At 42.6% G+C, this 27,112-nt stretch overlaps 1 protein-coding gene and 4 non-coding genes across 5 annotated transcripts; all 5 read left to right on the top strand.

Annotated features, from left to right (window-relative positions):
• The first annotated feature begins 929 nt into the window (after nt 1-929).
• NOP58 (NOP58 ribonucleoprotein) lies at nt 930-25,126 on the top strand. Its single transcript, XM_005519895.3, has 15 exons — nt 930-1,075; nt 4,046-4,122; nt 5,818-5,870; nt 7,674-7,798; nt 8,776-8,912; nt 10,084-10,148; nt 11,445-11,579; nt 12,271-12,416; nt 13,370-13,496; nt 14,128-14,291; nt 15,000-15,134; nt 16,320-16,381; nt 18,932-19,065; nt 23,977-24,098; nt 24,798-25,126. Exons 1-15 carry the CDS (start codon nt 1,031-1,033, stop codon nt 24,852-24,854), a joined length of 1,584 nt encoding a protein of 527 aa, XP_005519952.1. The 5' UTR covers nt 930-1,030; the 3' UTR covers nt 24,855-25,126.
• On the top strand, nt 6,139-6,227 carry LOC148183865 (small nucleolar RNA SNORD70). Its single transcript, XR_015773184.1, has one exon. It is a non-coding gene; the product is annotated as a small nucleolar RNA SNORD70 (small nucleolar RNA).
• LOC148183864 (small nucleolar RNA SNORD70) lies at nt 10,740-10,827 on the top strand. Its single transcript, XR_015773185.1, has one exon. It is a non-coding gene; the product is annotated as a small nucleolar RNA SNORD70 (small nucleolar RNA).
• On the top strand, nt 12,517-12,600 carry LOC148183863 (small nucleolar RNA SNORD11B). Its single transcript, XR_015773181.1, has one exon. It is a non-coding gene; the product is annotated as a small nucleolar RNA SNORD11B (small nucleolar RNA).
• Nucleotides 13,664-13,749, top strand: LOC148183862 (small nucleolar RNA SNORD11). The gene has a single exon (XR_015773179.1). It is a non-coding gene; the product is annotated as a small nucleolar RNA SNORD11 (small nucleolar RNA).
• Nucleotides 25,127-27,112: the final 1,986 nt, after the last annotated feature.

The raw sequence follows: 27,112 nt of genomic DNA, 5'->3' as shown, positions 1-27,112 counted from the left end.
GTTGCATAAAATACAGCAATGAATGTCTGATATAAATCAAAACTCAAGCGTTTCTTAGAGCCTCTCTTCCCGCGGGTAGGAAAATTTCTGTTTTCGGTAGAGATAACCCTGCCTGTGAAATAAGCGGGGATTTCTGAGGGCGAGGACCGGCGCTTTCCGCCTGCCCCCCACCGGCAGGCAGCTGCTCGCTTCCTCAGCAGGGCCGCGGCACACAAGTAGGTCAGCCAGGCACCGCGCTGTGCACAGCCGGGCTGTCCAAGGACAAAGCAGGAGGGGGACACAAAGGCCGCCCCAGCGCCTCCGGCCCTGCCTTCCCCCGGACAGAGCTGCCCGTGCCCCGGGGAGAGCTCTGCAGCGCGGGGAAACACGCAGCGTTCAAAACGCGTGTTTTATGTGGGCAGAATTTGGTGCTTGTCTGGCGTCGAAGCCAAGTTTTTAAATACGCACAATCGCGCTCCGTCAACAATTCTTTACGTAAAGGAACTGCTTTCTGTGCCATGAACTGCAGGTCAGGCGGCGGGAGGGGAGCGGAGCGGGCAGAGAACGCGCTCCGCCGTGTGCGGAGGGCCGGGAGCGCCGGCTGAACCCCGGCTCCGCGGCCGGTCCGGCTCGGGGTCGCCGAGGGGCCACCTGCTCACACCTGTCTCGGGATCCGCTCGGGAAACGCAGGGCCCCCCCGCGTCCCGGGGAGCGCACCCGCTTCCTGTCTACGGTGCTGACCCTGCCGCCAACCGCGGCGCCCGGGGAAGCGCGGGCAGCTCGGGTGAGGTGCCACAGGGGCACAGCGGCGGCTCCTGAGATCCTAGGTGTTCGTGCGTCAGGAGGCTCGAACCCGCGGCGGAGGCGCGGGCGCGGCCCCGCCACGTGGCTCGCGGGAGGAAGGCGGCCCCACCACTTCCGCTCCCCGCGCGCGTTCGCTTCCGCTGCCGCTGCCGCCGCTTTCCCTTTCCGGTTCCGCCGTGCGGCGCGCGCGTGCTTGAGCGGGGGCCCGGAACGGCGGCGCACGTGGCGCCCCCCGCCCGCCGCAGCGATGCTGGTGCTGTTCGAGACCGCCGCCGGCTACGCCATCTTCAAGGTGAGCCGCGGGGCTGCGGCTTGGGGGCGCCGTGCCTCCCGCCCGGCGGGTGGCAGCCGCCGACCTGCGGCGGAGCAGGGAGGGCGGAGGGGAGCGCTTCGGGCCTGCTGTGGGAATTAGGGGGAAACGCGGGCGGGGGATGAGAGAGAGAGAGAGGAAGGGAGGGAGGGAGGGAGGGAAGGAAGGAATGAGGGCCCCCGCATCCCGTGCGGCGCCTCGAGGGGCGAGCGGAGCCGGGGGTGGGAGCAGAGGGGCCACTTTGTGAGCGAGGCCTCGGGGAAGGGGCTGCCGGAGGAGACTGAAGGTGCTCGGCGGGCAGAAGGGGAGCTCCTCGGCGCCTGCCAAGCATCACCTGTGGCCCTCGCTTCCTCCCCTCTGCCCGCCTGGATTTCGTAGGAAGTGGCGCTCTTGCGGCCGTGCCTTTTTCGGTGTGTGGGGGACTGCCGGGTGCGGGAGTGCTGACCGCTTTCTCCTCCCGGCCGTGCCCTCGTGGCCGCTGTTCCCGCAGAACCCTACGGATGCGTGAGGGGGCGCGGGGGAGACGGGCAGCGCCTTCCCGGGCGTGCGGGGCCGCGGCCCAGGGCGTGCCCGAAAGCGCCATTGGCGAGGAGGTGAGAGCCCGGCAGCATTCCCGTGTCCCGACCCCGATCCCAGAGGGAGAAGCAGATACCTTCCATGGGCTTTGTCGGCCTCCTGAGCGGATGGCTCAGGGCTGCAGCTTCTCGGGGCTTTGGGCAAGACTAAACTAGAGCTGCTACAGTGTCATGCTCCTCTCTGGCTTTTCTCTGGCTTGCGTGTTGATTCCTATAGTTTTACCAGCCTCGTCATAGTTTAATCATAGCAGCTTTACCTTTTTCCCCTCAGACTTAGTCTTAGGGTTTAGCTGTACTAACGGGAGTGCAAGTGCAAAGAGAGCAAGGCTCTGGTTTCCTTTGCCTGCAGCAGAACTGCACCCTTGCTGCTCTCTGGAGCACTATATTTCCTTCCTCTGCCCTGACACTTTTCCTCCTCATTGGGGTGAAGCCGTGCAGTTCAGGCAAGGAGGATTTCAAGATGTATATCTTGGGAAGAAGTCAGAAATACTTCTAAAAGCAGATAGCTTTTGTTCTGTGCCCCCCTCTCAATGCTTGTACCTGGGGAACTGATGCACAGACAGCAGTCTCCCTGAAGGTTTTGTTCACTGGATGTTAACACAGAACAGTATCCTGCACCTTCACTTATTGAAAATAATAATTAAAAAAAAGTCTTTTGAGTAGGTTGAAACCTCTGGTGCAGTGTGCCAAGCCCTTTCAACCTTTCACAGCAGCCAGGAGGGGCTGAAAATAACGAATATTCAAATTTCTGACAGCAGAGAAGGTATAAAGCAAAGATAGGAGGAGGGACCTACAAAGAGAACTGCAGGTCTCTGCAGAGGTGCTGCAGTGTTTGCTGCAGGTGTCAGCAGTTGGGGCTGGCTGGCAGGGCTGCGCAGTGTGGCTGGCAGAGAGGTGAAACCTTGGTGCTGGAAATGAACAGAAATAGTATTTTATTAAAATATGTATTTTGAGACAGGTTGTGGTTTTCCATGCTGACTTTGATGGAAGCTGCCAGGGCTGGAAATGCCAAAGCCTCAGTCAGAGTGCCCATCTACAGGGAAAAGCTCTCAATCATCCAGCATTCCTTCCCTGGACAGAGCAGCTGTTCACCTGCAGCCTTGTGTCACTCTTACATTTGTGTGTTCATTCTGTATTGAATGCAGAGTTCTCTGCAGAGTTTAGCTACTTTTTATTTCTTTGCTAAAGCATTTCTGAAGTTTGACACTGCTGGGGGTTTGGGGTGTTCTTTGTTTTTTAGTTATTTGAGGTTTGAACAGATTTTGTATTTCTGAATGTTTGGGACAGTTATGGTCACCCCCTTCCCTTTCTAGCAGTGACCACAAATGTTTGTTGCCAGCATAACTGTGTTCTGGCTTTAGGTCTTGGTGAGCAAGAATTGTCTTCTGCATGCTGTGTAGTTCTTGCTGTAGGTCTTGGTGTAGGAGCGAATCATTCAGCTGAGGAAAGGAAGAGTTGCCTCAAGGTTTTTCTGTGCCTCACAGTCATGTGGGAAGTTAATAATTATATTTATTTGTTTAGCTAATAATTGAGTTAAAAAAAAAAAAAAGAGCTTTCTTCAACCAGGATTTAAAAATCTGCCAGGGAGCAAAATTCATAATACTGGGAATGATTTCTGCACTGAGTTAAGTTGTATTTGTGTTGTGGGGACAAAACAACAAGATTTTTGAGTGATTACTAGAGAACACAGTGTTGTAAAGATCTTGACTATTCCCCTGAGTAGTTTTCCGGGAATTTGCCATGCACTCCGCATTTTGTGAAGTGTCTATAGGCTCCAAGACTGTAAGTGTTCATCTTGTGCTGTTTAAAAGCTGAGGGGGTTCCCTGTACAGAGATGGGATTAAGCCATTGCTGCCTCTTAGGTAATTCTTGGCTTGGTTGATGACCAAGCTGTGGTGATGACTTTTCTTTACAGATGTTTTCTTTCTTGTTTGGGTCAGCTCTGGCTAATGAAAATAACTTGGGGGATCGCTGCTTTCTGTTAGGTTTCCCAGATGTTTTATATTTCCAAAGCAGAGGCAAATTTGGGTTTGGGTCACTGTGGTTATATGGGTCCTGTAGAGGAGGTGGAACAAGCCCAGTTTTGATAAAGAAGAAGAGGGTTTTGCTCTGATGTGCCAGGTCCCAGAGGACACAGCCATTATTGAAGAACTTCTGTAATTCAGGTGAAAGTAAAAATGCTGTACTATTGTCTACTAGTAGGGTAAAGCTGCTGAGAGAGATTGGTGAAACCAGAGATACTGAAGTTGAGTTTGACATAATCAGTATTAACTACTGCACAGTGGTTTGATACACTGTAAATGTTTCAGGTCTCCTGGGTTGAAGATTTTTCGAAAATGAATTAAATATAGTTGTGTGTTATGTTTTTTTCCTGCAGGTTCTGAATGAGAAAAAGCTTCAAGAAGTTGACAGTCTGTGGAAAGAATTTGAAACTCCCGAAAAAGCAAACAAAATGTAAGCAGCTTTATGTGGGGATAGCAGTGTGGCCTGTGGAAGGACATGGCTGCCTGCAGTTACACGCAGCTGGGGTTCAGAATGAAGTATTGATTTTTGTGTTTCAGTATTGTAAAAGATGTGGGCAATGATAATGTGAAGTTAGGTACTCTGAGATGCTTACAATGGAATATCAAAGTGAAAGAAATGCCTTACAGTGTAATTAAGCAGCAGAAGTCATTACCATGTGTCACCAAAGCAAAAACTTGAACAATATTTTAAGGTGATGTGGGTGCTTTGACAAGAACATCCAAGCTTGTAATGCTGGAAGTGTCAGTGAAATGACAGGGTTTTGTGCTCGCAGGAAATTCTTCTGGGAAAAATCAAGTTTAATCCAGATGGAACTATGTAAATCACTGTAAATTGAGAGCTAGTGTTGTTGCCTGTGCCATCAGTGAAAGTCAGCACCACTGCAGAGTTGCACAGGGACTGCAGCATCCACTGATCAAGCTGCCCTTTCTAGCAAATTGCCTGAAAGCTGGGGGCAATGGTGGGTTCCTTCCAAGTCTGTCTGGTGTTTTTACTGGAAGATTTCTAACCAGCTTTGATTATAATGGATGTGTCTAAACAAGCTATGCCCTTCATATATATCCTGCTCTGTAACAGTACGTAGAGCAGAGGCCAGAATATCCCACATCTGCCTGTTTGTTGTGTGGTTAATCTTGTCCTGGAAACATCATCTTGGCCACTTGTTATACAGGATGTGGCTCTTAATGGGATCTCTACTCTGATAAAAATAATTCCTCTTTTGCCTTTCTGAAAAGGCAAAAGTGTAAGCCTGAAGCTTTTGTTGGGATCTGCAAATGCTTAACTCAAGTATTCAGCTTTATCTGTGACCTTGCTTCCTTTGCAGATACTTGACTGACAAAGAGCACTGGTTAATCAGGGCTGGATTAGTTAAATGCCTGTCCCTGACAAGGAATTTACTGGATTGAGATAGCTTCTTAACTGTAACTATATATCACCACCACAGACTGTGTGAGGGGTAGAGGGAAGCTGTGCCTAAGGATCTGACACAGTGTGGTTGAACACTGTTCATAATGATTTTTGGCTCTGGTCAGCACTTAAGGCGTGAAAGAAATTTTTGATGTTTGTTTTAAGCTCAGCTCAGAACTTGTATTCTAACATCTAATTACAGGGGAAGACTTGAGGATTCATGGGCAATGAATCAGTTCGAATTTTGAGTCTTTGAAGAGGCATTTGGTTGAAAAGCATGTTAAATCTGAGCTATGCAGGCTCTACATTCCACAGAGGCAGAACATTTCCTTTTGAAGATGAGTGGGAAGATGCTATCATCAGTCAGGGTGCAGTGTTGAAATTTAAATGGATGATGTCTGTCTTTAAATATGAACTACAAAACAAGGAGGGGGGGTTAGGTTTTCTGGTGTTGTTGGTCCAAGACACACCAAATCAAAATTCCCTTATTTTTTTTTCCTTTATATAACTATTGTGGGACCCATCTGAAAAGTCACAACAGATTCAGTTGACCAGTTTAGTGCTCTCAGTCCTTTTTGAGGGTTTGCATAATGATCTCTGCTCTCTTGAAGCCTTAGAGAAAAGAAAGGAGCTGTAGTAGCAGAGGCAGAAAAAAGATAAAATGGTTCTAGCATGTGGTTTATGTACGCTTGTTTACACACTTCTCTTTTATTTCTGTAGAGTAAAGCTAAAACATTTTGAAAAATTTCAGGACACAACAGAAGCACTTGCTGGTAAGTGAGTTAACACTATTATTACAAAAAAAATCAAATCTCTATCATGCACCAGTTCACTCATTACTTACCTGTGTCCATGCTCTTTTTCTTTCCTTAGCTTTTAAATTATAAGTTTTTTAAAGTGAGCTGGTTTTGGTAGTTACGAGATCACCTCTCCAGTCTATAGTGCAATCAAGATGTAACAAAGTCTATTTTTTTCCTTCAATGCATGTTTTTAAGCAGCTTACAAATGAGCAGCATGTAAGTTGTGGCTGATGGATGTAGCCTGTCTGTTGTCAATGATGGATTCTTGTTGAAGCTGAATATCACTGATTTGAGTCAACAATTCGTCACTACCACTGAGACAACAGATAGGTATTAGAGAACATTCATTATTACAACCACCTGGGTTTTATGGACACATGTTGTGCCTGTGGTTTTCAGCCTAAAAAAGGTCTGTGTTCTCCTTAAATTAGGAGTTTAAGCAAAATGAGAAGCCTTATATTCAATAATTTTTACTAATTCTACACTTAAGTGCTTGATGTGTGGCTTGGTTTGAATATAAATAGTAGGAATTCTAGGCAATAATTCAGAAATGGTGTGACAATTACTGCTGAATGTGCTGTACACTTCAGTAGGTGAATGTTCCACATTTACAATTCAGGAGTAGTTCTTCATATTCTGATGCAGTAGGGATAGCTTATAAATGAAGCAGAGAAGCAAGAATGGAGACACAACCATCAAACATGAGATACAAGTAAAAGAGCTGAGATTGAAACTGTACATTCCTCTCCATGGCATATTTTTTTGATTATGTTGCTTTTGCATAGGTTTGGATTCAGTTCACGTATAGTTAGGCTGATTAAAAAAACAAACAAACAAAAACATCCAGAACCTTTTACTACTTTACAAGTTGATGTATCTGTAAAATGGAGAGGTTCAGACTTCTTATGACTCATTTATTTTGAAGGGAAGACTATGTATGTGACTGTTCCAAGGGGGTTAGATGCTTATGGTCAGCTTGCAGGGTGGAAAATTACCTGCATTGTAGAAGGGTTGAGAGGAGACTCAGCACAGTGCTTTGATTTTACTCTTACATGTCATTGGCTTCTGGAAACCAGAAATCACTGGCTGCTGCTCTGTGATGAAGATGTGTCAATCACAGAAGTTCAGTGGAGCACAGAGCTGACCCTCAAAGAGAGTTGTATAAGTGCCTGCTTAAAATATATTGTGTGGGATTGTAAAGCTTTTAGAGATCTATTAATGTTTGAGAATGAAGAGCATCCTTTAAAGATTCTCCTGTCTGCATGCTGTATTAAAAGGGTCTGTTTGACTGTCCAGTTTGGCATCATTCCTGGGGCTTTAGATAGTATATTATCATCACCAGAGAATGCAAATAAACCATTACTCAGTTTAGGATATCATGGTTGCTGCCTAAGGGACCTGGCAAATGGTTGGTTAATTAAATGATACACAAAATATTCCCATATAACCTTGCTGTTGGAAATGTTAAATATGTATCTAAAACATATGGCGTACTGTTTGTAGAGATCCTTAAACAAAATTGGCAAAAATAGAACTGAAAACATACGGAGAAAGGAGAGGCAACTGGGAGAAGGGTTTTTGATTTAGGCTTTCAGAGGAGGAAGTATATAATTTTCTTCTGTTTTGATTTTTAGCTATTGCATGGTGAAGCAATATTGCAGGTCAGACTAGAGCTACTGTGGACAGTTAAAATAAATGCATGAAGTTAGGAGTAATATTTTTACAGGTTTTAGGAGGGGAAAGAAACGGCATCTTTGGTCTTTTTGTTTTATACAGCATCCACAGCTCTCGTAGAAGGCAAGCTCAGCAAGAACTTGAAGAAGATTCTCAAGAAGATAGTGGCAAAAGATGCTCATGAGCAGTTGGCTGTGGCAGATGCCAAACTTGGAGGTGTCATAAAGGTGATAACCAATTTTGTTGCTCTTCCTTTTGTTTCATGCTACTGAAATGCTATAGTCAGATTCCAGAGATTTTGCAGTTACCAGCAATGGATTGTACTGCCAGTGCTGTGTTAGCAGCAGAGAGGATAGTTAACCCTAATTTGTACAGGGAAGATGTTGTCTTGAGTACACAGGTGAGTGATACAGTAAGAATGTACTGAGGTGTTCACATTTGCTTGATTTCTCTCTTGAATATTGGTTAGAAACTCAGCAAGTTAAAAAATTAATTTTCCTGATGATCCAATCCAGAACAAGAGTGGGGGGAGGAACCAACCGAAAAACCCGAGCCAGGCAGACACATATTCCTCACTAACAGGTGCAGCAACAGTAGTTATTGTCTTGTTGGAGGGGGCACTGTTGTGCCATCCTCAGTGTGCAGGCAGCTGTGCACACACCTTGGTCTTTGCCTGCCAGAGGAAAAAGGAGGCTCACTGGAGGTGGCCTGCCTTTTCCAGCATCTTCTTGGTGTCAATTTCCCATGCCACATCTGATTGCTCCCTATTCCAGTGAACTTTGTTCTGAGGACCTCCTCATGTTGTCTTAAGAGACTGCGTAGGCAGCAAAATGAGGGCTTAATGTTAAGGACTTTGAACTAATTATTGCCTTGTTCTCTGAAAAAGACACAAAGATGTCCTCTACCTCTGAATTTTCTTTCTGTGGCCAGATGGTTTCTAGTAAATTTCAATATCTTGACTCTTAAGTTGAATGTTCTACACAGCAGATAGAGAATTAATTATAAAACTGCTCTTCAAAAAGGAATATTAACTGTGTGGGGACCTGGGAGTGTCACTACCTTGAGCATCAAAAATGGATGAAACTTGTGTGATCACAGGATTGCAGTGGGAAACCAGTGAAAGTGATGTAAGGCTGCTGGAAGAAGGACTTCAGAGGAATATTGTGTTGTGCTTGACTTTGGACCATTGATTTCCACACTGCAGGAGAAGCTGAATTTGAGTTGTATACACAGCCCAATGGTTACAGAGCTGATGAGAGGAATTCGCTCACAGATTGAAGGGCTCATAACAGGCCTCCCTTCTCGAGAGATGGCAGCTATGTGCCTGGGTCTGGCACACAGGTGGGTTCCTATAACAGCTCTGTTTCATCCTGTGTCTGCCCTACTCCTGTGTCCTTGGCTGTGCTGTGTTGCTTGAAGTGTCTCTTGAGTATGTGGCGTGGTCTCATACTCCCGAAGTCAAGATACTTTTGTATCTGAAGTCTTGTTTTACAAAGGGAGGGCTTTCCCTTGAGGGAAAGGCTTCATCTTCACCCAAAATGGAAGCTGGTAGCTTTCCTTTTCAAGTTACATACTTCAAGAATTTGTCTGGAATGTGTTTGGACCAGCCAAGGGAGTCATTTAAAGCTCCACTGCCACTAAGGGACAAGGTGGAGATCATGATTTGATGATCTGTGCCAGAATAAATACCCATATAATAGATAATGCAAATATTAAAGGCAGGGTTGTTCTTCCCACCTTGTTGTTGCTGCTTTTTAGATTTAGTGGAGTAGTTCAGTACAAAGTTGTTGGATCACCATGGGATCTAGCATCCATTAGTGAGTAACTTTTTAATCCATATTCTGACATGAGCTTGTCCTGTCACAAGCCATTGGCATGTAAGACAAATGCTTTGCTGTAGCCAATTCCTTAAAAGTGTGTTTGCTTAGAAAATGGGCGTTAATATTGAAAAATTACTTTTAAGATGCAAATTCTCATTGATACCAAGTGTCTTTCACTGTAGCATACATAGAAAGTGTTAACATAACATTAAAGCCAGATGTTAATGGGCTTTCTCAGAGGGTGAGAATCTGTTCCAGGAAGTTTCTTTTGTTAATTCACATTAGTGTTGCTGGTATTTGCTGCTAGGGAGGTGCAGTTTTGTGGATTGCCTCCAGCTGCTGCCCAACTGGAAGTGCTGTTGACAAATACATTTTGTGGGAAACCATGCAGAAAAACCAAGAGCCACTTAATTTCCTGCCACCACACTCGTGTTCAGTCTGTGCAGGTGGTACAAATAACCTTAACTTTCCCTTTCACCCTGGTCACAGGGTATAGAAGGGACACATGTCAGAGCTGTTGTGAAGCTTGTGTCAGCGTGGCTTCTGGCCACAGCTGAGAGCAGTCAGTGGCACAGACCTGAGCTTGGTTTCAGTGAACCTGTGCACCTGTAGTCGTGTTAAAAAGAACGGGTGGGGCATATTCTGCAACAAGATGTCAGGATGCTGATGAAACTGTATTTGTGTCTCCTCAGCCTTTCCCGATACAAGCTGAAATTCAGCCCAGACAAAGTAGATACCATGATTATCCAGGCAATTTGTAAGTATATTTAGAGCTTAAATTATTAATGGATTTGGCTTACAATAGCTGACTTCTTTACATTGGCTAAAGAAAAATATTGCTGTCAATTTCCTCCTAGGATGTCTTAGAAAATGAGGCACTGATGTTCAGCTAGGCATAAAGTCTGTTTTCTCAGTAGGGTTTTCCACAAGCAGGAACATTTTTGGGGTGATACAATAAACTGGTGACCACCTTTTTTTAGCATAGAAATCAGCTGAACTACAGGTAGTGTTAGTTCAGTCCTCTAAGGGCTTTCCTTCCCAACATGCCACTCTTCTGAGTGGTGCTGGGAGAATGGGCTCCACAGGATAGAATTTTCTGACCCATCATTTACTTGGTGTCATGCATGGAGGGCAATGTAGAAATAGACTCCCATGTTAGGCATGTAAAACACACTGCAGTGTGTAATGCTGCATTTTGTCTTCCTTGCTTTCTAAATGGAAAACAGACTGAAATTGTTGAAGCAGCTAGGAAAGCCCATTTCTCATTTTTCCTTGAAGACACATGCATCATAATCTGCACGCTTGCTATGAAGCAGTGGTGAGGAATCCTGTTTGGAATATTAATTCCCAGACTGTTGCCAATGATGAAACATAGTTAAACTGAAATTAATGATGCAATTCAGTTCCTTCGTCACTACCACTGAGACAACAGATGGGAATGTTGGTATTGCATTAGCAGGAAATATTTTAGCCTCAGGGCTCTCTAGCAATATATGCTGTAGGTGCTCTGCTCTAATAAACTATAAATCTGGTTATTTGTCATATCTAGTAAATGGTGAGCCCGTTGGCTTTGTATTTGGTATATTTATATTATAACAGCAACTAAAAGTCTTGCTCTTTTAAATCAAGTAATGGAATACAAGATAGTTTGTTATCATTAAAACATCTTTTCCTCAAAGTTAATTGGATAGCTAGATTTTACATTAACGTTGTGCATAGCACTTTGGCTGACTAAGAGGGTGGATAACTGGCTGCTGCGCTCCTTCTAGGGGAATGTGCTTTGCAGCTTGTAGGGAGTTTGTCCTAGATGGTCCCAGTGCTAAAACTTTGAGGCCGCACTCATAGGAATTCTAACATTTCTATAGTATTGTGCCTGGTTTTATGCAGTTTTCTGAAAAGTCTTCTAGTGTACTGCAGTTTGGTTTATTCCAGTATTTATAGAGTGAAATGCTTCAGGTAATCTCCCTTTACACTATTTAAATTGGTTGGTTTGAGAGTACCACATTTTTAGGTTGCCCTTTTAGAAAAAGAACTCCATCCTTCTTTCTTATAGCGCTTCTTGATGACTTGGACAAAGAACTGAATAACTACATCATGCGCTGTCGGGAATGGTATGGTTGGCACTTCCCTGAACTGGGCAAAATCATCACGGATAACCTCATGTACTGTAAATGCGTGCGGAAAGTCGGTGAGTAGTGAGGCCAGGTGAGCCTGGGGCACGGCAGTGAGCATGGCCTGAGTGGCACTGGTGTGAGACCCACTCACTTCTCATCCAGCTGCTCTTCTCCCTGAGCAGTGCTGTCTTAAGCAGCAGGGTAGATGGGGCCAGCAGAAAAGGAGGGTATATTTGCATCTGGATGTTGGTGCAATTTGTCATTTGGAAGCTTTAAGTGAAAGCTAATGCCACATCACCAACCAAGCCTTCCATATATTTTGCACACTTGCTTCACCTCTTGGGCTCATATGCTTTGTATTGAAGATTTTTTTTTCTTTTTTTATTTTAAGGGAGCTTTTTTTCCCCCAGTTGTAGAAACAATTAAATAGATTTTGTTAGTGGTGAGTGACTGCTTCCTGGAATTCTTTTCTTGTCATATTGTAATTGAAAATTTTGCAGAAACCAGCTACTGAAAAGGTGAAGTATGCAGTATGGGCTCTCCGGGGTATTTTTTTCTAGTTTAAAATTTAATTTTTCCAACCATTCCTAGCTGGTATAAACATAAAGTCAGAATGCTAACATATATTTTAGGAATTCAGAATAGTGTGATGGCAGACTTGAGTCAATGTTTTTATTTTGGCCTTTTATCTTCATCTGTTTCTGTGCTTTTTTTACTAGTTCATCTCGCTCCCAGTATAAACATGCTTTCATCTGTCCCCCACAGGAGACAGAAGCAATTTTGCTTCCTCTGATGTTTCTGACATCCTACCAGAGGAGATTGAGGAGGATGTGAAGGCTGCCGCTGAGATTTCCATGGGGACAGAAGTATCAGAAGAAGACATAAACAACATAATCCATCTCTGTGATCAGGTATGTACGCATGGATGGATAGGAGTAGGACTCTATTTTAGCTGTTTCAGAGCCACTTCTGCCAAAGAGAGCTTTTCCCAGGGCAGTGCTAACACTCTTGTGATGGCAGTGATGATTCCTGTATGGTTGCTTTCCTGATGTTCAGACATGAGGGTGCACAGTCACTACCTCATCTGAGCCGTCTCAGGCTGCTGGTGTCTGCACAAGGCCTTCTGAAATTGGCAGTCTTACTTTTGGGAGGTATTTTGTTATCATTGTATTTTTAAGTATTTGAGATAATAGCATTGCATAGCCTCTTTTTCATCTGTCACTGTCGAAGCTAGGTGATAAACCTGGGGTTAAAAATGGGCCTGAAGCCCCAAAAGAATTGGGAGTTCTACCCTGCTCTCATCTGGGCTGTGTGTGAACAAACACCCTCTGACTTCAGTTGTGCCAGTTGGATCCATTTGTGACTACCAGGGAGTGGCAGGATTAGGAGTTCCTGTTCTTGGTCTAGACCAGGCAGCTTTTTTATGTGCATTCTAATTGTGTATATTTGTATGGAACAAGTTTTGAGCATGTATTCCATTTCAAGAGAATGGTGGCAAGGATTTATGTAAAAACTGGATATTCCAGAGTTTTGTCCTAAAGAAAATGCCCTTACTAAGTATTTTTGTTCTGTTTCACTGTCTTTGGCATGTTGTCAGCTCCTTTATCAGGAGTTTTGCTGAGAAAATAAGTTGCATAAGGGAATAAGCAGAACAGATCTAATATACTTTGTGGATGTAGCTCTGTTCTGAGAATATGCTCTATATAAAGCTTCCTGTAACTCTGGCTCTTGGCTGTTTGCATTTTGCAATTTGTTAGTCTCCTACATTGGAATTCTCAGCACTTCCTTGTATCAATATATTTCTCTCTTACTATTTTTTGGTTGGCTGATACTGATTCCTATAACCAAACTCTGTCTGTGCCAGGTGATTGAAATCTCAGAGTATCGGACACAGCTCTATGACTACCTGAAGAACAGAATGATGGCCATTGCTCCCAATCTCACTATCATGGTGGGAGAACTGGTGGGAGCAAGGCTCATTGCTCATGCAGGTGGGTTGCAGTGATCAACATACATAAATCTTGGGTGACATCATCAGAGGTTTTCTCCGAGGAGCTGGTCAGCTAAAAGCATTATGTAAGGCATGGTGAACATACCGTGGTAAATGGGGCGAAGGCAGCACTTCAGCAATCTTAAGAATACCAGCATGAGCTTGGTAGTAGTCTGTGATGATGAAGTTCTCAGTTGGCCTGAATTCTTTTTGGAATATGAGGGCAACTTAAGTCACTACCTCTTCTGAGACACTTACTGAGCCTCCTGCTGACAGTTCAGTCACTTCTGAGGTAAAAACCAACATTGGGTGTTTACAGTCAGACTGGCTCAAGGTAGCAGCTTTATTTCAGTTATCTGTGCTGCAGTTTTGTGAGGAAATGTTCTTGCTGTCAGGAGTGGGCATTATTCCAGTGGAATATGTTTTATTGAGTCGGCCTTCTTTCCTGATGCTCAAATCAAACCAAGACAGTTGAGGCATGAAAGGCTGAAATGGTTTATCTGTCTTTCAGGAAACAAATGAGAAACTCATGAAAATAGATGGATCTGAGCTGCTTAAACTATTCAAAAGCAGGAATCTAGCCTAGCAGCTTTTCTGACAAGTTACTTTTGCTCTGTATCACTTCTTTCTAGGTTCCCTCCTGAATCTAGCAAAACATCCAGCTTCAACGGTTCAATTACTGGGTGCTGAGAAGGCACTCTTCAGAGCACTGAAGACTAAAAGGGACACACCTAAGTTTGGCCTTATCTATCATGCCTCCCTGGTGGGTCAAAGCAATGCCAAAAATAAAGGAAAGGTAAGTTGCATAGTTCGTTACTAGCTTGGCTTTTTCCAGGGCATTATCTTGAGCTTCATGGTGGCTTGAACTTCACAGTGAGGCTCTCTCCATGGCTTGCTTTACTGTATTGCTTTGTGATTACATGGAAAATACCACCGTCCCAGAGATCTTTGAATATTGTTAATTTCTGTTCAAAAAAAGTGAATGTGGTTGTCCATTTGACATATCTGAGCAGTAACAGGTGTGTATTCCTGCTGAGTTAGGTTATAATGCCGGCTTTCTCAAGGAGTAGGTTTCTGCTTCTATGTGATAATAAACTAAGGTGTTAAAGGCTTTAGTCTTGCTTGAAAATTGGACTCTTTAAGCTAGAGTAACTTATAGCTTGGTCTTAAAGTTTAGTCTTTCATAATACAGGTGGATGAATATGTGTTTGAATTGTGGAGAAAGCTGGAAATTACACCTCAGACTAACCTGATCTAAAGTTTGGTGAGAGTAGACTATGTATAACTGACTTGTGTCTCACATGTTTCCCTCTATTTATCAAGGAAATAAGGTGTTACATTAGCAGTGTTTCAGTGTTGTAAAAATGAGAGACTAATTATTTCTTGGGCTAAACACTGTAAATGGTTACTTTGTTCTTTTGTATGTGGGTATGGTTTCCAGATCAGAGTGAATCACTGCCTTATGTTAAGTCTTAGCATTTTATATTATTTTTGGCTTTTCCAGATTTCTCGAATGCTGGCAGCAAAGACTGCCTTGACTATTCGTTATGATGCCCTCGGAGAGAGCACCAGTGCTGAAATGGGAGCTGAGAACAGACTAAAAGTAGAGAGGAGACTGAGGCTTTTGGAAGAGAGAGGGGTAAGTCTTGCAGAGAGCTGCATGAAGCTGTCTTTTTTATTCAGGGTATGATTTTCTGACACTGCTTTTGACTCTTCTCACTCAGTAGCATGTCATTCTTACCCTGTAGTTTCTCCCTGCTTTGGTTGGAGTGGCCAGGTGTGTAAGCTGACTGCAGGCATTTGTGTGTCAGCTGTTTTTGTTTACAGGGCTGTATTTGCATTATACTGAAAAATCTTGGTAGTGAGCAAGATTAATAAGATCATAACTTTACATTCCCTACATCTCTATGAATTGGAAGGATAGGCTTATTACTTCATAGTCTCTTTCTCTTTACCATAGGACTATTTGTGCTTTCTCCCTGCCTCACAGTTTCTACCCTGGTTCCCCAGAATCTGGACAGAATCTGGTGGTGTTTAGTCTTGGGGAGCTTTCTCTGTAGCTAAAGCAAGATGTTACTCTGCAAATTGCTGCACTGCCCTCATACCTCCTGGTGCATATCCTGGCTCTCCACACCTGCTGTTCCATGTTGCCATCAGCACAGTGTGCTGGGGGAACATTGGGACCTTTGCTCTTTTAGGTGGCATGCCTGCTGCATGTGATCTTGAGAATGACAACTAGGTTCAGCCTTCCAAGCTGGATCTGATGCAAATACTCTAGTACTGGAAACAGAAAAGAAAAATCCAGAAAAACCTGCCCACTCTCCTCATGGGAGGTGAAACTTCCCATCGGAACAAAGGCAAGGAGACAAGTTTACACCAAAAGACAAACCAGTCACCTGACAAGTACACATTTAATTTAGTTTGGGGCCTGTGTTGTGGCTTTAAGGTTGGCTTTATGCCATCTATAGGGTGATACCTGCCCTGACATGCAGTTATTCTTGCCAAAGAAAAAAAGTTGCACAAATTTGAGCTGCTTTTGGGAATTTAGAAGTACCATGTTATGTCATGTGACTTGTGTATTTGATGCAGTAGTCGATGCCCCTTACTTGAACTGGGCTCTTGAAGAGCATCATTAGGAAGGCCATTCTCACCTCAGTTACACTCCCTGTCACTACTCTACACTCAGGTGTAAAACTGGTGCAGGTACACAAGAGCTTGGCCCATAATATATGTCTGTCATTCAATTTTTAATTCAAGAGCTGAATAGTTGTGAATTCTTTTTATTATGAGTAATTTGTTTTTCATATCTATATTTTTCTTGTAGCTAAGAAGAATAAGTGGCACTGGAAAAGCCTTGGCCAAGACGGACAAATACCAAAACAAGAGGTGAATAGTTTTTCCTTTCAGCTTGGCTGAGTAAAAATAACTCTCCATGTTTTTATTTATAAAAGCTTTTTGGCTGTGGGTTGAGTTGACTTAAGATCCAGAAAACGTTTTCTATGCTTTTTAAATGTTGATAATAATTTCTTTTGCTAATAAGAATTTCCTTTTTCTCAGATTTTCTAATAGTAAATTATTGACATCATCAGACAGGAAGTACTTTGGGTGCTACCAGCAGCACCCCAAAAAGCAGGCTGTTAATATATAGCAGCTTTATTTATTACAATTCTGAATGAAATAAATTGGAGAAAATCACAGTTTGAATTAATTTCTTTGACATGGAAGCTGTCCTAGAGACCTACTTAGCCATCTTATTTAAAAAAAAAAATGAAAGAAACAGGCACCAAAGCTTGTTCTGAGCAAAGCTTCATCTCCTTGTTTAAGTCTTATATGTAGTAAGTAACACGTCTTAAGCAATAGATAAGGTCTTTATGTACTCTGGACACTGCTAGAACAGTTTCTGGTACCCAAAGTGACACTGCAAATTGCAACTGGGGCAGTTTAACATCTGAGGATTTGAAGAAGGTATTATTAGTCTGTGCTGTGACATCTGGGTTTATTGCTTAATTTGGTTGCAGGCTTCTTGCTCAGCTTGGCCTGCTTATTTTGCTGAGTCTTCGGTGTAGAGAGGGCAAGAGCTCAGCAAAACCAGGGCTCAGTGCTTATTCTGTGAGGAAAAATTAGCACTGTTGCACCCATCTGCAGCCCCCAAACATCTTTCTGGAATCTAGCTGTAACTTTAATTTCCATATGCCAGGCATTTCCAAGTGTAGTGACGGCTGTGATTTCTGGAGCAGCTTTTGCAGACGGTGTCAGTCAGTGAATGAAGCATCAGGGCCTGTCAAGAGGCAGGAGCTGAGGGAGGAGGTTGTTAAAGAGACAACATATATGCTGGGGTTTGACCTCTTGAAATGAGGAATCATGAACTCCTGCCAGGACATGTTTCTGCTGTTAGACATGCTTTGCAAACATGTCTAGGCTTGGGGAGAATCTGAAGATAGTTCCTGGCTGTTTGGCATAGTCTGTCTGCCTAAAAGGGAAACTAACTCAGTACTTGTCAAATTGTCCTTGTACAAAAATGGCAGTACTGCTGCATGGGCATGTTAGAAGGGCTGAAACAGTGTTTTAAGGAGATGGGTGAGAATCTAAGTCATGTATGGAACTATGGATTTTGTATGAATTAGCTAAATCCAAGTAATGTGTCAGAAGTTAAATGCTGAGGTAGTTTTTAGAGATGAGGTTCAAGTGAAACATTTCTGTATGCTTTCCAAACAAGATGCAAGAGATGCTGTATGTGTCTTATTTATGGTTTTGTGGTTCTGGTTTTGGTTTTTGGTTTTATTTTGTTTTTAATTAGCAGTATTATGACAGTGTCAAGGAAGCCAGTGAGATCTCACTCGGGTTTAGCTGAAGCAGAGTCCACCTTTTGCAAAAGGCTGCATATTCAATTTCTTTAAACCAATATGAACTGTTAACACCTATAAGAATAATTTCCCATGTTTAGAGGATGAATTGATGGTACTGTCTGCTGGCATTGCCACATGCTTCCCAGCCCAGTCATTCACCTTCAGTTGCTTTTATAACATGTGCGCGGTAGCTACTTCAGATTGCTAATTTAGAAAAGTTGAGATGTTCATTATGTGGCTGGGGAGGGAAATATTTTAGACTTAGTGTTCTAAAATTACTTTTCTCTTCAGTGGGAATTCTGTTCTGAATAAGAGAAGAACTGCTTCGTTGCTATTTGATTATTCAGTTGCCCCTTAAAAGTTCCAATTAAAGAGCACTGGATTTCCGGTGTCTGGTTCTCTACAGCCTGTAGAGAAGTTGGGGCTGAACAAATGAGCATGTAATAATTGAGAAGAGGCAGTTTCAGACAAAAATTAGATATTTGAATGTCCCATAAGTTCAGTGATATAGGTGGTAGAGCAATGAGCCATAACATTACCCTGCATTATGAGTTTGTCCTCTCAGTGTAATGGTGAAGAGGCTGTGCAAAAAAAGCAGGAGTAAAGTTACTTCTGATGCTTTGTGTGTGTATGTATTATTACCCCTAGGGTACAATTATATGTACAATATCCAATAATATACCAAATACAATACAATAATACACCAAATGGTGGGGAGCTGTATGCTTGTGACCATGTGGCTATGCTGGACAGGCTTTCAGCATCAGAGAAATCAATGTAATGGGTTATTCAAGTGCTCTGTAGAGCCTTGAACAGGTATAAATCAGGATCAAACTCTTAGTTAACTGGTATTTTCTTTTCAGATCAGGCAGTTGTACTTTGTAGGGTATCACTTCCCTAGTCATGATTACTGACAAAGGCACTTTGTATTGGAGGGAGAGGCTCACTACCTGTAGATGCTTTGTTAGCTGAGCAAGATTGATTTTCAAATATTCTTGGTAGGTTGTGTTGGAAATTTACGTTCAACTGCAGTCTTACCTGAAGGTTTGCTCTTCTTTAATATATAAACTGACTTTTTTCTTCATTACAGTGAAGTAAAAGTTTTTGACCCCTCTGGTGACTCTACACTTCCTGTTGTTTCCAAGAAGCGCAAAATTCAGGAGGTGGATGAACAAGACACAGAGGTTGCAGTGAAAGCAAAGAAGTTCAAAGCAGAGATGAAAGGTTGGTTGCTGTACCTGTGCTGCTGCCATGTCACTGTTTGCATTGTGCAGTTGGGCTTAGCATTACAGCCAGCCACAGCACCTGGGTGGTGCCTGTATTCTTCCTTGGGAATGACAGTGTATTTGAAAAATGTAATGACCCTTTATAGACTGACACCAGACTACAGTCAATTTACAAGCAATTGTAAATATACAGGAACATTTCAAAACAAAACTCTACTCATACTCTTGCAGAATTTCTTGCTCAGCAAGTTTGGATTTAGTATCTTGAAGACAGAAAAGCTGTTCTCTGTAAAACCAGAACTTGCCCTGTTTTCTTTCAAGAATACTATTTTATTCTGTCTAGAAGTGTGTTCTGGCATATTTCAACATATAAAAAGGTCAGACTTTGACATGAAATGACACTTGGAAATTTTCATCTGAATTTACGTAATACACAAACAATTGTTATTCTCTGGGGACTGAAATGTGGCCACAGTTCTTTCCTTCTCTGATAAGTTACTGTGTGAAGGAAGATTTTGAACTGTGACTGACTGCAAAATAATCTAGCTTAACGTTATGGTTCATTTTAGGAAACATTCTGTTCTCAACAGTGTGTAACTTGGGAGGGGGAAAAAGAGGATGACTTAAAGTTACTTCTGTGAGATCCAGAGCCAGATCTGGACATGAGCTACTCGCATGTTTTGCCAACTACCCATGCCTGCAGCAGGTGAAGGCTGTCAGAGTCTTCCCTTTCTGCCTTCTCTGCTGCTCTGTTCTAGGGGATCAGAGTGCAGGTATGCTGGTTCAACACCTCTTCATGCTCAGGTGGTGGGATGTGTGATCATTCCAGACACCACTTAGTTCATGGTGTCTGTGTACATGGAGGGAGCAACTTGCAGGAACCTAAACATAGCTGAAAAGTAAAATTACACTGGAGGGAAGGAGAATCCTTTGTGCTGTAATGCTGAGATCTGTGCCCCAGCTTGTTCTCTTAACATAATGAGAAAAGGACATGAGTACTTTCGAGGCTTGAACTTTGCCCACTTGCTTTTGGAGGATGTGGGTGTTCTCACAGCTACTGCTTTTGAACTAACTTCCCTTGCTATGGCCAGAATTGTTCCCTTGGGCTTCCCTTGCATTATCAAGCAAGTGTTGACATCTCACAGGCAGGAGCTCGTTGCAGGTGAAATATTACATTGACTTCCAGCCTGCTCTTTTGTAGTTTGAGGATATCTCTATTCATAGTTATATTATTCAGTGGTTGGTGCTTTTATACACAAACCTGCTTGTGTTTGCTTCATTTACTTTATTTCCAGATTTAGGGATTGGGTGGAGCTTAGTATCCTTGAGCTGGAGGTAGTATCCAGAGTACTTGTGGACTACTGAAATCTGTGCTGTTTGGCTGGTTGTTTTTCAAATTTCCCCAAACCTGAAGTACAGGCTTCAGATATGTAGCTTTTCTTCATTAGAAGATGGCTCATTCTTCAAATGTATGGGTAATAGCTCCTGCTTTTTCCCAGTTCTTTGTATGTACTGGGTCATTTTTTTTGGCTACCAGGTTATGGAGGAGACACTGTGTAATGCATTGGGCATTAGTGCCAACTGCACCAGTTGCTTCAGACTATAGTATAAATGTTTCCAGAGAGTTTATTTATCTTGTGTCACCTCTATACAGAATTAATCCCTTCAGCCTGTCCTCTTGTACCCTTGAAAATAGCACTGCCTCATGTTTGCAAATTATATTCAAGCACCCAGCATGGGTACATGGATTTCCCTGACACTTGCTAGACAGACCATAGCCTTGCTGTTTTCCAGCATGATTTCTATCATTGTATAGTGTGATAGTAGGGGCTTGGTGGTCCTAGAAGGTTGAAGAATTCAGCAAGTTGCATAATACACAGAAGAGTGCAGAGGAGGTCCCAGATTAAGATTTATGTTGCATGTCCACTTAAATATGCATGTGAGCCTTTAATGTCTGCTGTTCTTGGCTCTGTTGTTAGCTCAGTGCTCTATTCAGCTTTTGCCTGGTCAGAGATAACACATCCAGACAGTGTGTTGTGAAAGAAGTCTCTGCCCCCTCCTTCCCCATGCTGTTTGTGCAGCTGCATAAAAAATGGGGGTGGTGGAAAAGTAGTCCCAGAAAAAAAGACATTCTTCAGCCAGAGGTTTTCCTTTGGTTTGAATTACAAGACAAAGGTAAAGGACAGAAACGAGATGGGAAGCTGCCACTGACAGGTTTTGGTCAAACCATTGCTTTTAATAATATTTGTTGTAAAGGGGGACAGTACTTTGCATTATATCAGCCCAAAGTGTAAATGTTACTGCAAGATGAGATGTGTGTTCTTTCTCTCCCTGTTTGGGGTGCATGAGTCGTAGTACTTTGAGTGGGAACTGGCAGGGGGTTGGGGGTTGAGGTGTGACTTCAAACCACATTCACCTTTTATACCTGACAAGAAACCAGGTGGAAAGATTAGTGCCTGAAACAAACTATAATCCCCTTCAGGAGCTGTCTGTTAAAACTTGGTTTTATGTTGATGAAGGGAAATTGGGCAGGTGTTTTTGTGGCTGTGGTCTCTGAAGTTGGATGTGGCCAAACAGAATGTATACCACCAGCAGGGCTAGCCAGTGTCCCCAGGGAAGCTTTCAGCTTGCATTTAGCATCAGGATATAGTAGCAGTCAGTGACTTGGGAAGGTATCTCTTGAAAAGAGAAATATCTTAAATTAAGGGAGTGAACCTTGCAAGATACGATAGCAACAGCTTGACAGGGTGTCTTTACTGATAGGCAGTGTGACTTCATTCTGTACATGTGGAGCACTGTCTGGAGGAGGGAGAGGGTACATCAGGACATCAGGCTTGTGGGTAAAAGCTTAGCCAAAAATGGTGGAAAATGGGTGAATGGAACTTCTGCTGGTGATGTCCAGCACTCACAGGGCCATCAGTCAAACTGCCCTTCAGGGTGCTGCTTTCTGTGCCTCCGTGCCTGAGTCAGAGCTGCTGGTTTCCTTGTCAGCTGCTGTGTTTCACAAAGAAACCCCCACTGGCCTTGATTGACTTAGAAGTACTGCACCTAGAGGGAAAAGGCCAGCACCCCTGGAGCCTTTATCCTCATTCTGGCTAGGTACAAATATGTCAAGTCTTGTGATGAGCTTTGCTCGAAGGCAGCAGCTGAAATCTTCAGGGAGGGCTCTGCTGCTTGCTGTGAGAAGTGACAGTGCCTGTGAGCACCCAGTGCATCATCTGCACTGTAAATTGTGACAGATTCCACTGCCTGGTGTGTCACACTTGATGACATGTAGGTTAATAACAGGAAAATATTTTTTCAAGGTTACCACCCAACATTTTTCTTGGAAATGCATATTTTACCTATCCAACTGAGTAACAACATGTAGCATGGCAAAATACGATGTGTATGCTCCTGTTATATAGTGTGGCTTTAATATAGTTTATGCTTATTTTTCAGCTACTTTTTATTTCCCCGTGCCATACATGGGGAGGTGAGGACACTTATTTTTATACCTGTTGGGTATGCCTTATGCTCACATACTGTTCTCTGTGAATTTTGTGCATGGCAGAATCCACTCAAAGTTATATTTACCAAGTTTTTTTATCTAGAATCTTTTGTTGTTTTGCTTCTGGTTTTTTATCAGAAAACTGCATGTATTAGTTGGCTGTATTTTTCTGTAGACATGTCTAGAAATTTTTTACCCTGAAGCCAACTTTTTTTTTCTGAAGCTAATGTTAGAAGCAGAGTTTGAAGTGTATTTTTGACTCATATAATCCTTCTTCTGGCTTGAGGAACTAAACCTGTGACGAAGTACAACCAAAATGTTAGGAGGTTATGTGGTTTGGGTCTTTTTTTTTTGGCAATTGAACTTGTTCATTATGTAAGTGGGGAGTGTTCTTGAAAATTAAATTGATTCTTTCCTGGGGGGCATATGGTGAGAAAATGACATCTTCAGTCATACCTCCAGTAGCAACTATACATACCACAAACACCACTGGTTTCAGCATCAATTTTGTAGTTACTGAAGGACAGTGGTTGCTACATCATTAACTTAGTCATGAGTACTGTGTAAAACTTGGGATCCAGCACTGACTCAGCTGTGCAAATAAATTTAACTTGGGTATGCTCCAGTAACAGCCTGGCTGCTGCATAGGCTGTCAGCTTGGTCATGAATTCTGCTTGGTTTCCTTACCTCGAGATTCCTAAGACTGTAGGATGTATTCTAGGAAGTGAGTGGTAAATTACATTTCCATTACCACTGTGATTAGATAGGGCAGCTGTTGATGAATAGTTCTGAAAAGTAACTGTAAGGTCACTAGTAAATCTTTCCCTGGGTTGACATTCCTCTCAGCTTATATAAATAATATTATAAATAATTCCTGTCGTCCAGGATAGGCGAGTGGTTCTGCATTAAATGCTCAAAGTTGCAGTGAGATCTTTGTGTTTGCCAGTCTAAACAGTAAAGAAAACTGGTTTGCTTCTTAACAAATTTCCAACATCAAAATAGAGAAATCAGTTGTGAATGAGCTACTGCTGGCTAAATGTATTTCAGAGTGGGGATTTAGAGTACTTTTGCCGTGCCTGTGTGGCTGGTAAAAATATTTCCCAAACTGTGAATGGTCTCTTTTCTCATGGAGTACTTGAAGGTAATTTGGCAAACAAATGAAAACGTGCAAACTTGTTTTAAACTCTGGGAGCAGCATACAGGAATAGTGTGATGTGAATTCACCGGGGGATGTGAATAGTGCTGCACACGTGTCTTAAGTAGTTGTATATTTTAGTTATAGCAAGGAGTAGGTAAGGGCAAGGCAGAGGGTAGAGGGTAAATAGGAGTCATTGCATCCTCTGACGTCTCATAGCTTTTCCTTTTGCACTTTCGATAACTGACAACCTGCCTTTCATTTTTGTCCTTTCTGTGGTACAGAAGGGACAGCTGTAGAAGATGGTGAAGGTGTCAAAAAGAAGAAAAAGAAAAAGGCTAAGGAAAAGCAAGCTGAAGAAGAGGCGGTACTGAGTGAGGAACTTCCCACCAGCCCCGTAACTGAGGTGAGATAGAACCTGCACAGTTACCTGATCCTTTTTGACTTCTCTCCAAAACAGAGTAGAGTGAGGGGTGGGGAGAAATTCTTGTATGCATAATCCATGACATGCAAATAGTTTTGCTCTAGTAACTTCATTTTGTGATAATTATCACTATAATGTTCAAGAAGATTTGCATTACCAAATAAGATCTGGGGAGTTTGTAACTGCAATGCCTCTATTCCCCTCCTGTCCTCTGCCTACCCCCAGCTCTAGTTTTCCCCCTCTTTGCATCTTTTCTAGTGGGAAGAGTGTTCCTTGGTGCCAATCTACAGGCATCTGTCTCCACTTTGGGACTTGTAGGGAGCAGAGGCTGTACCTGCTGATTTGATATCTTCTAGCAACAGTAGAGCAGATGGGACTAAACCCAACTTTTTTGCTCAGTTCTGAAGTCCTGTTCTTAAAACAGGGTTTAATTTCCTGTCCTTTGTGTATGTCAGATGCAGGGCCTGAGGGCAGTGCTGAGCTGTGACAGCGTGGCACAGCCTCCCTGCCCCTGAAAGCAGCCAGTGCATTCAGCAACCAAGGAAGGACATGGCTTGGGTTGTGCTCTGCTGAGCGTGGCAGCTGGGGGGATGCTGTGGCTGTGAGCCCTGTTGCCTAGCTACACGTGTTGCTTTGCTCTTCCATTATGCTTTGTTCATGGCAACATTTGTTTGTTTGCAGAACGCGGAGAAAAAGAAGAAGAAAAAAAAGAAAATGAAAGATGAGAGTGAAGACTGATGTGGAATAGAGGAAAACACTGGCCTTGGACAGCTGCTTTGGAGTAGCATTTCTCAACATAATTTGTGTAGCCTCTTGCTGAAAACTAACTTTCCTGTGTTGCAAGAGGGCAGGGAGGTGGGTTTGATAGCTGTCTTCTCCCTGGAACAGGATACCTTAGTGGCTCTGATAACTAGGGAGGATTACTGGTTTCTTTTGTTTAAAAGCTCACCACAGATCCTCTTTTCACAGCCAGTCTCCACTGATAAGGAATAAACACATTTTTATGGAGATTTTATGCCTCTGTTTTTAACTTGTTCGCTGGTTTTTCTAGCCATTATTAGTACTATTTCTAAGATGTTTTGTTTTAAATGACTGATCAGTTCTAAAGTTCTAAATGTGTCAAAGTTCTGTTGCAATTTATTCTGTAAAGATTCCAAAGGTTGTAATATCTTAAATTTTCTACAAAATAGGTACAAATATTTGTGCATGATATAAAAAAGGCTTTGAACAATTGAGGTGTGTTACCAAGTCTGCACTGTAGTTTCTTGATGAAGCCTTTTTTAGCATCTTCCAAATGTTTTGGTTTTGCTGCACTGACTAACAAAATTCAGATGCATGTTTTGAAGAAATGTGAGGTAGTTTTCAAATTGCTTCATGGTGATTGTAGCAATTTCACTTGATTTAAAAACAAAGCAAAAAGAAACAAACAAAAAACCCCAAAACAAACAAAAAATATCTAAGAAAAGAAACCCCAACCAGACCAAACCCAAGGCAAAATTACTTCTTCAGCTATCTGATAATGAAGCAGAAAAGACAAGTGTTTTATTAGTAGCAGAAATCAGCCATTTGCTAATTCTGCTATTCTTTTGGGAATACAGATGCACTGAAGATGCATCATGTGATCAAGACTCTAAAGCTCTTATGGTGGAAAAGGAAACATTTTTTTTTAACTATGCTTAGCACTCAGTTTATTAATTATCATGAAGGTTTGTTTTTTTTCCCTTGTGTAGTGGTAGAGTATTACCTAAACAAAAATGAGTTTCTTTAGCTGAGTAACATTTGGTAAGTGCAGCCAGTGTAGCTGGTGTTTTTCTCTGGAATACAGCTTAAGGAGCAGCTCCTTGGTACTGAACTGCTCATGGCCTGTTGGTGCAAGTGGATCCCTGATGAGATTGGCAACAAGTTACTAATGCACTGTTCCACCAGTATTAAAAGCATGAACTGACTTTTTTTTTCCCCCTTTAGGAAGGTTGCAGTGAATTTAACTGCTCTAATTGAGATTGCCTGGGTATACTGAGACCATTCCATTTCATTGCTTTTTGCTAGACAAGAGGAATCTAAGCTGAAATGTTTTAAAATGGGCACCAAAGGTATTAAAAGTATTCATAATGAAATAGAAGATCTGACTGTTAGTGCCTTTACGTTTTTTTTATTGTAAATGCATTTTCAAACAGGAGTCCTTAGCAGACAAAGTTCAATTCCCTCTGAACTATTAATGTAGTTTCTTCTTCAAACGTATCAGGTAAATTATGTATGTGCTGTTCAGAAACTGTCCTGTATAATTTACCCTAATTAGAAAAATTTATATGAACATCAGTTGTAGTAGGTCTAATCAGTGGGATTGAAATGGAGAGAAGATATTTTTGCATGGCCACTTTTTCCTTCCATTTGTTTATTCTTTTGATAACAAGGGAATGAGATTCACCTCTTTCCTTATGTAGCACATTCTCGTGGTTTATCATTGCAAGCCAATGTCCAGTGCAGGCCAGCTTCCATCTCACAAGGCAACCCATTGGAGCTCAATCATGAAGCAGCATGTCTTTCCCTCTCCTTATCCCGTGCTGGGAATGTTGATTTTAATCTCAATTAACTAGAGCTTCTACTTTATTCTCTTTCAAAATGTCTGTGACCCAGAAATACTGGGTGGAGAAGAGGAAGTAAATTTGAAGTTTTCAGTGCTGGGTAGACCATACACTCATCTGCCATCACCTCTTTTAAGCAGGTAAAGAAATAAGTACTCTGGGTTCTAGTTGGAACTGTTAAACTCCTCATCTTTAAAACAATGAGCCACATATCCACAGGTGCTACTGCTGAAACACTGGTAAGTGTATTCAGTTCAAGTGCTAAATATGATCAGTGAAAATAAACAGTGGTGATAGACTGCAGTCACTGTAAGCCAGGTCACTGCATTTCAAGTTGCTTATCAGTTCAAGCAGATAAGATTGGTTTTCTCACACATGGCTTTCCACAAATGATGGTTTGGGCATTTGTGTACA

Source organism: Pseudopodoces humilis, chromosome 8, assembly GCF_049639895.1.
Source record: "Pseudopodoces humilis isolate 2021_Gansu_Grassland_sample_001 chromosome 8, ASM4963989v1, whole genome shotgun sequence".
In the NCBI taxonomy this organism is placed as follows: Eukaryota; Metazoa; Chordata; class Aves; order Passeriformes; family Paridae; genus Pseudopodoces; species Pseudopodoces humilis.
Note: the sequence above shows the minus strand (reverse complement) of the source record. Positions and strands in the feature narration are given on the sequence as shown.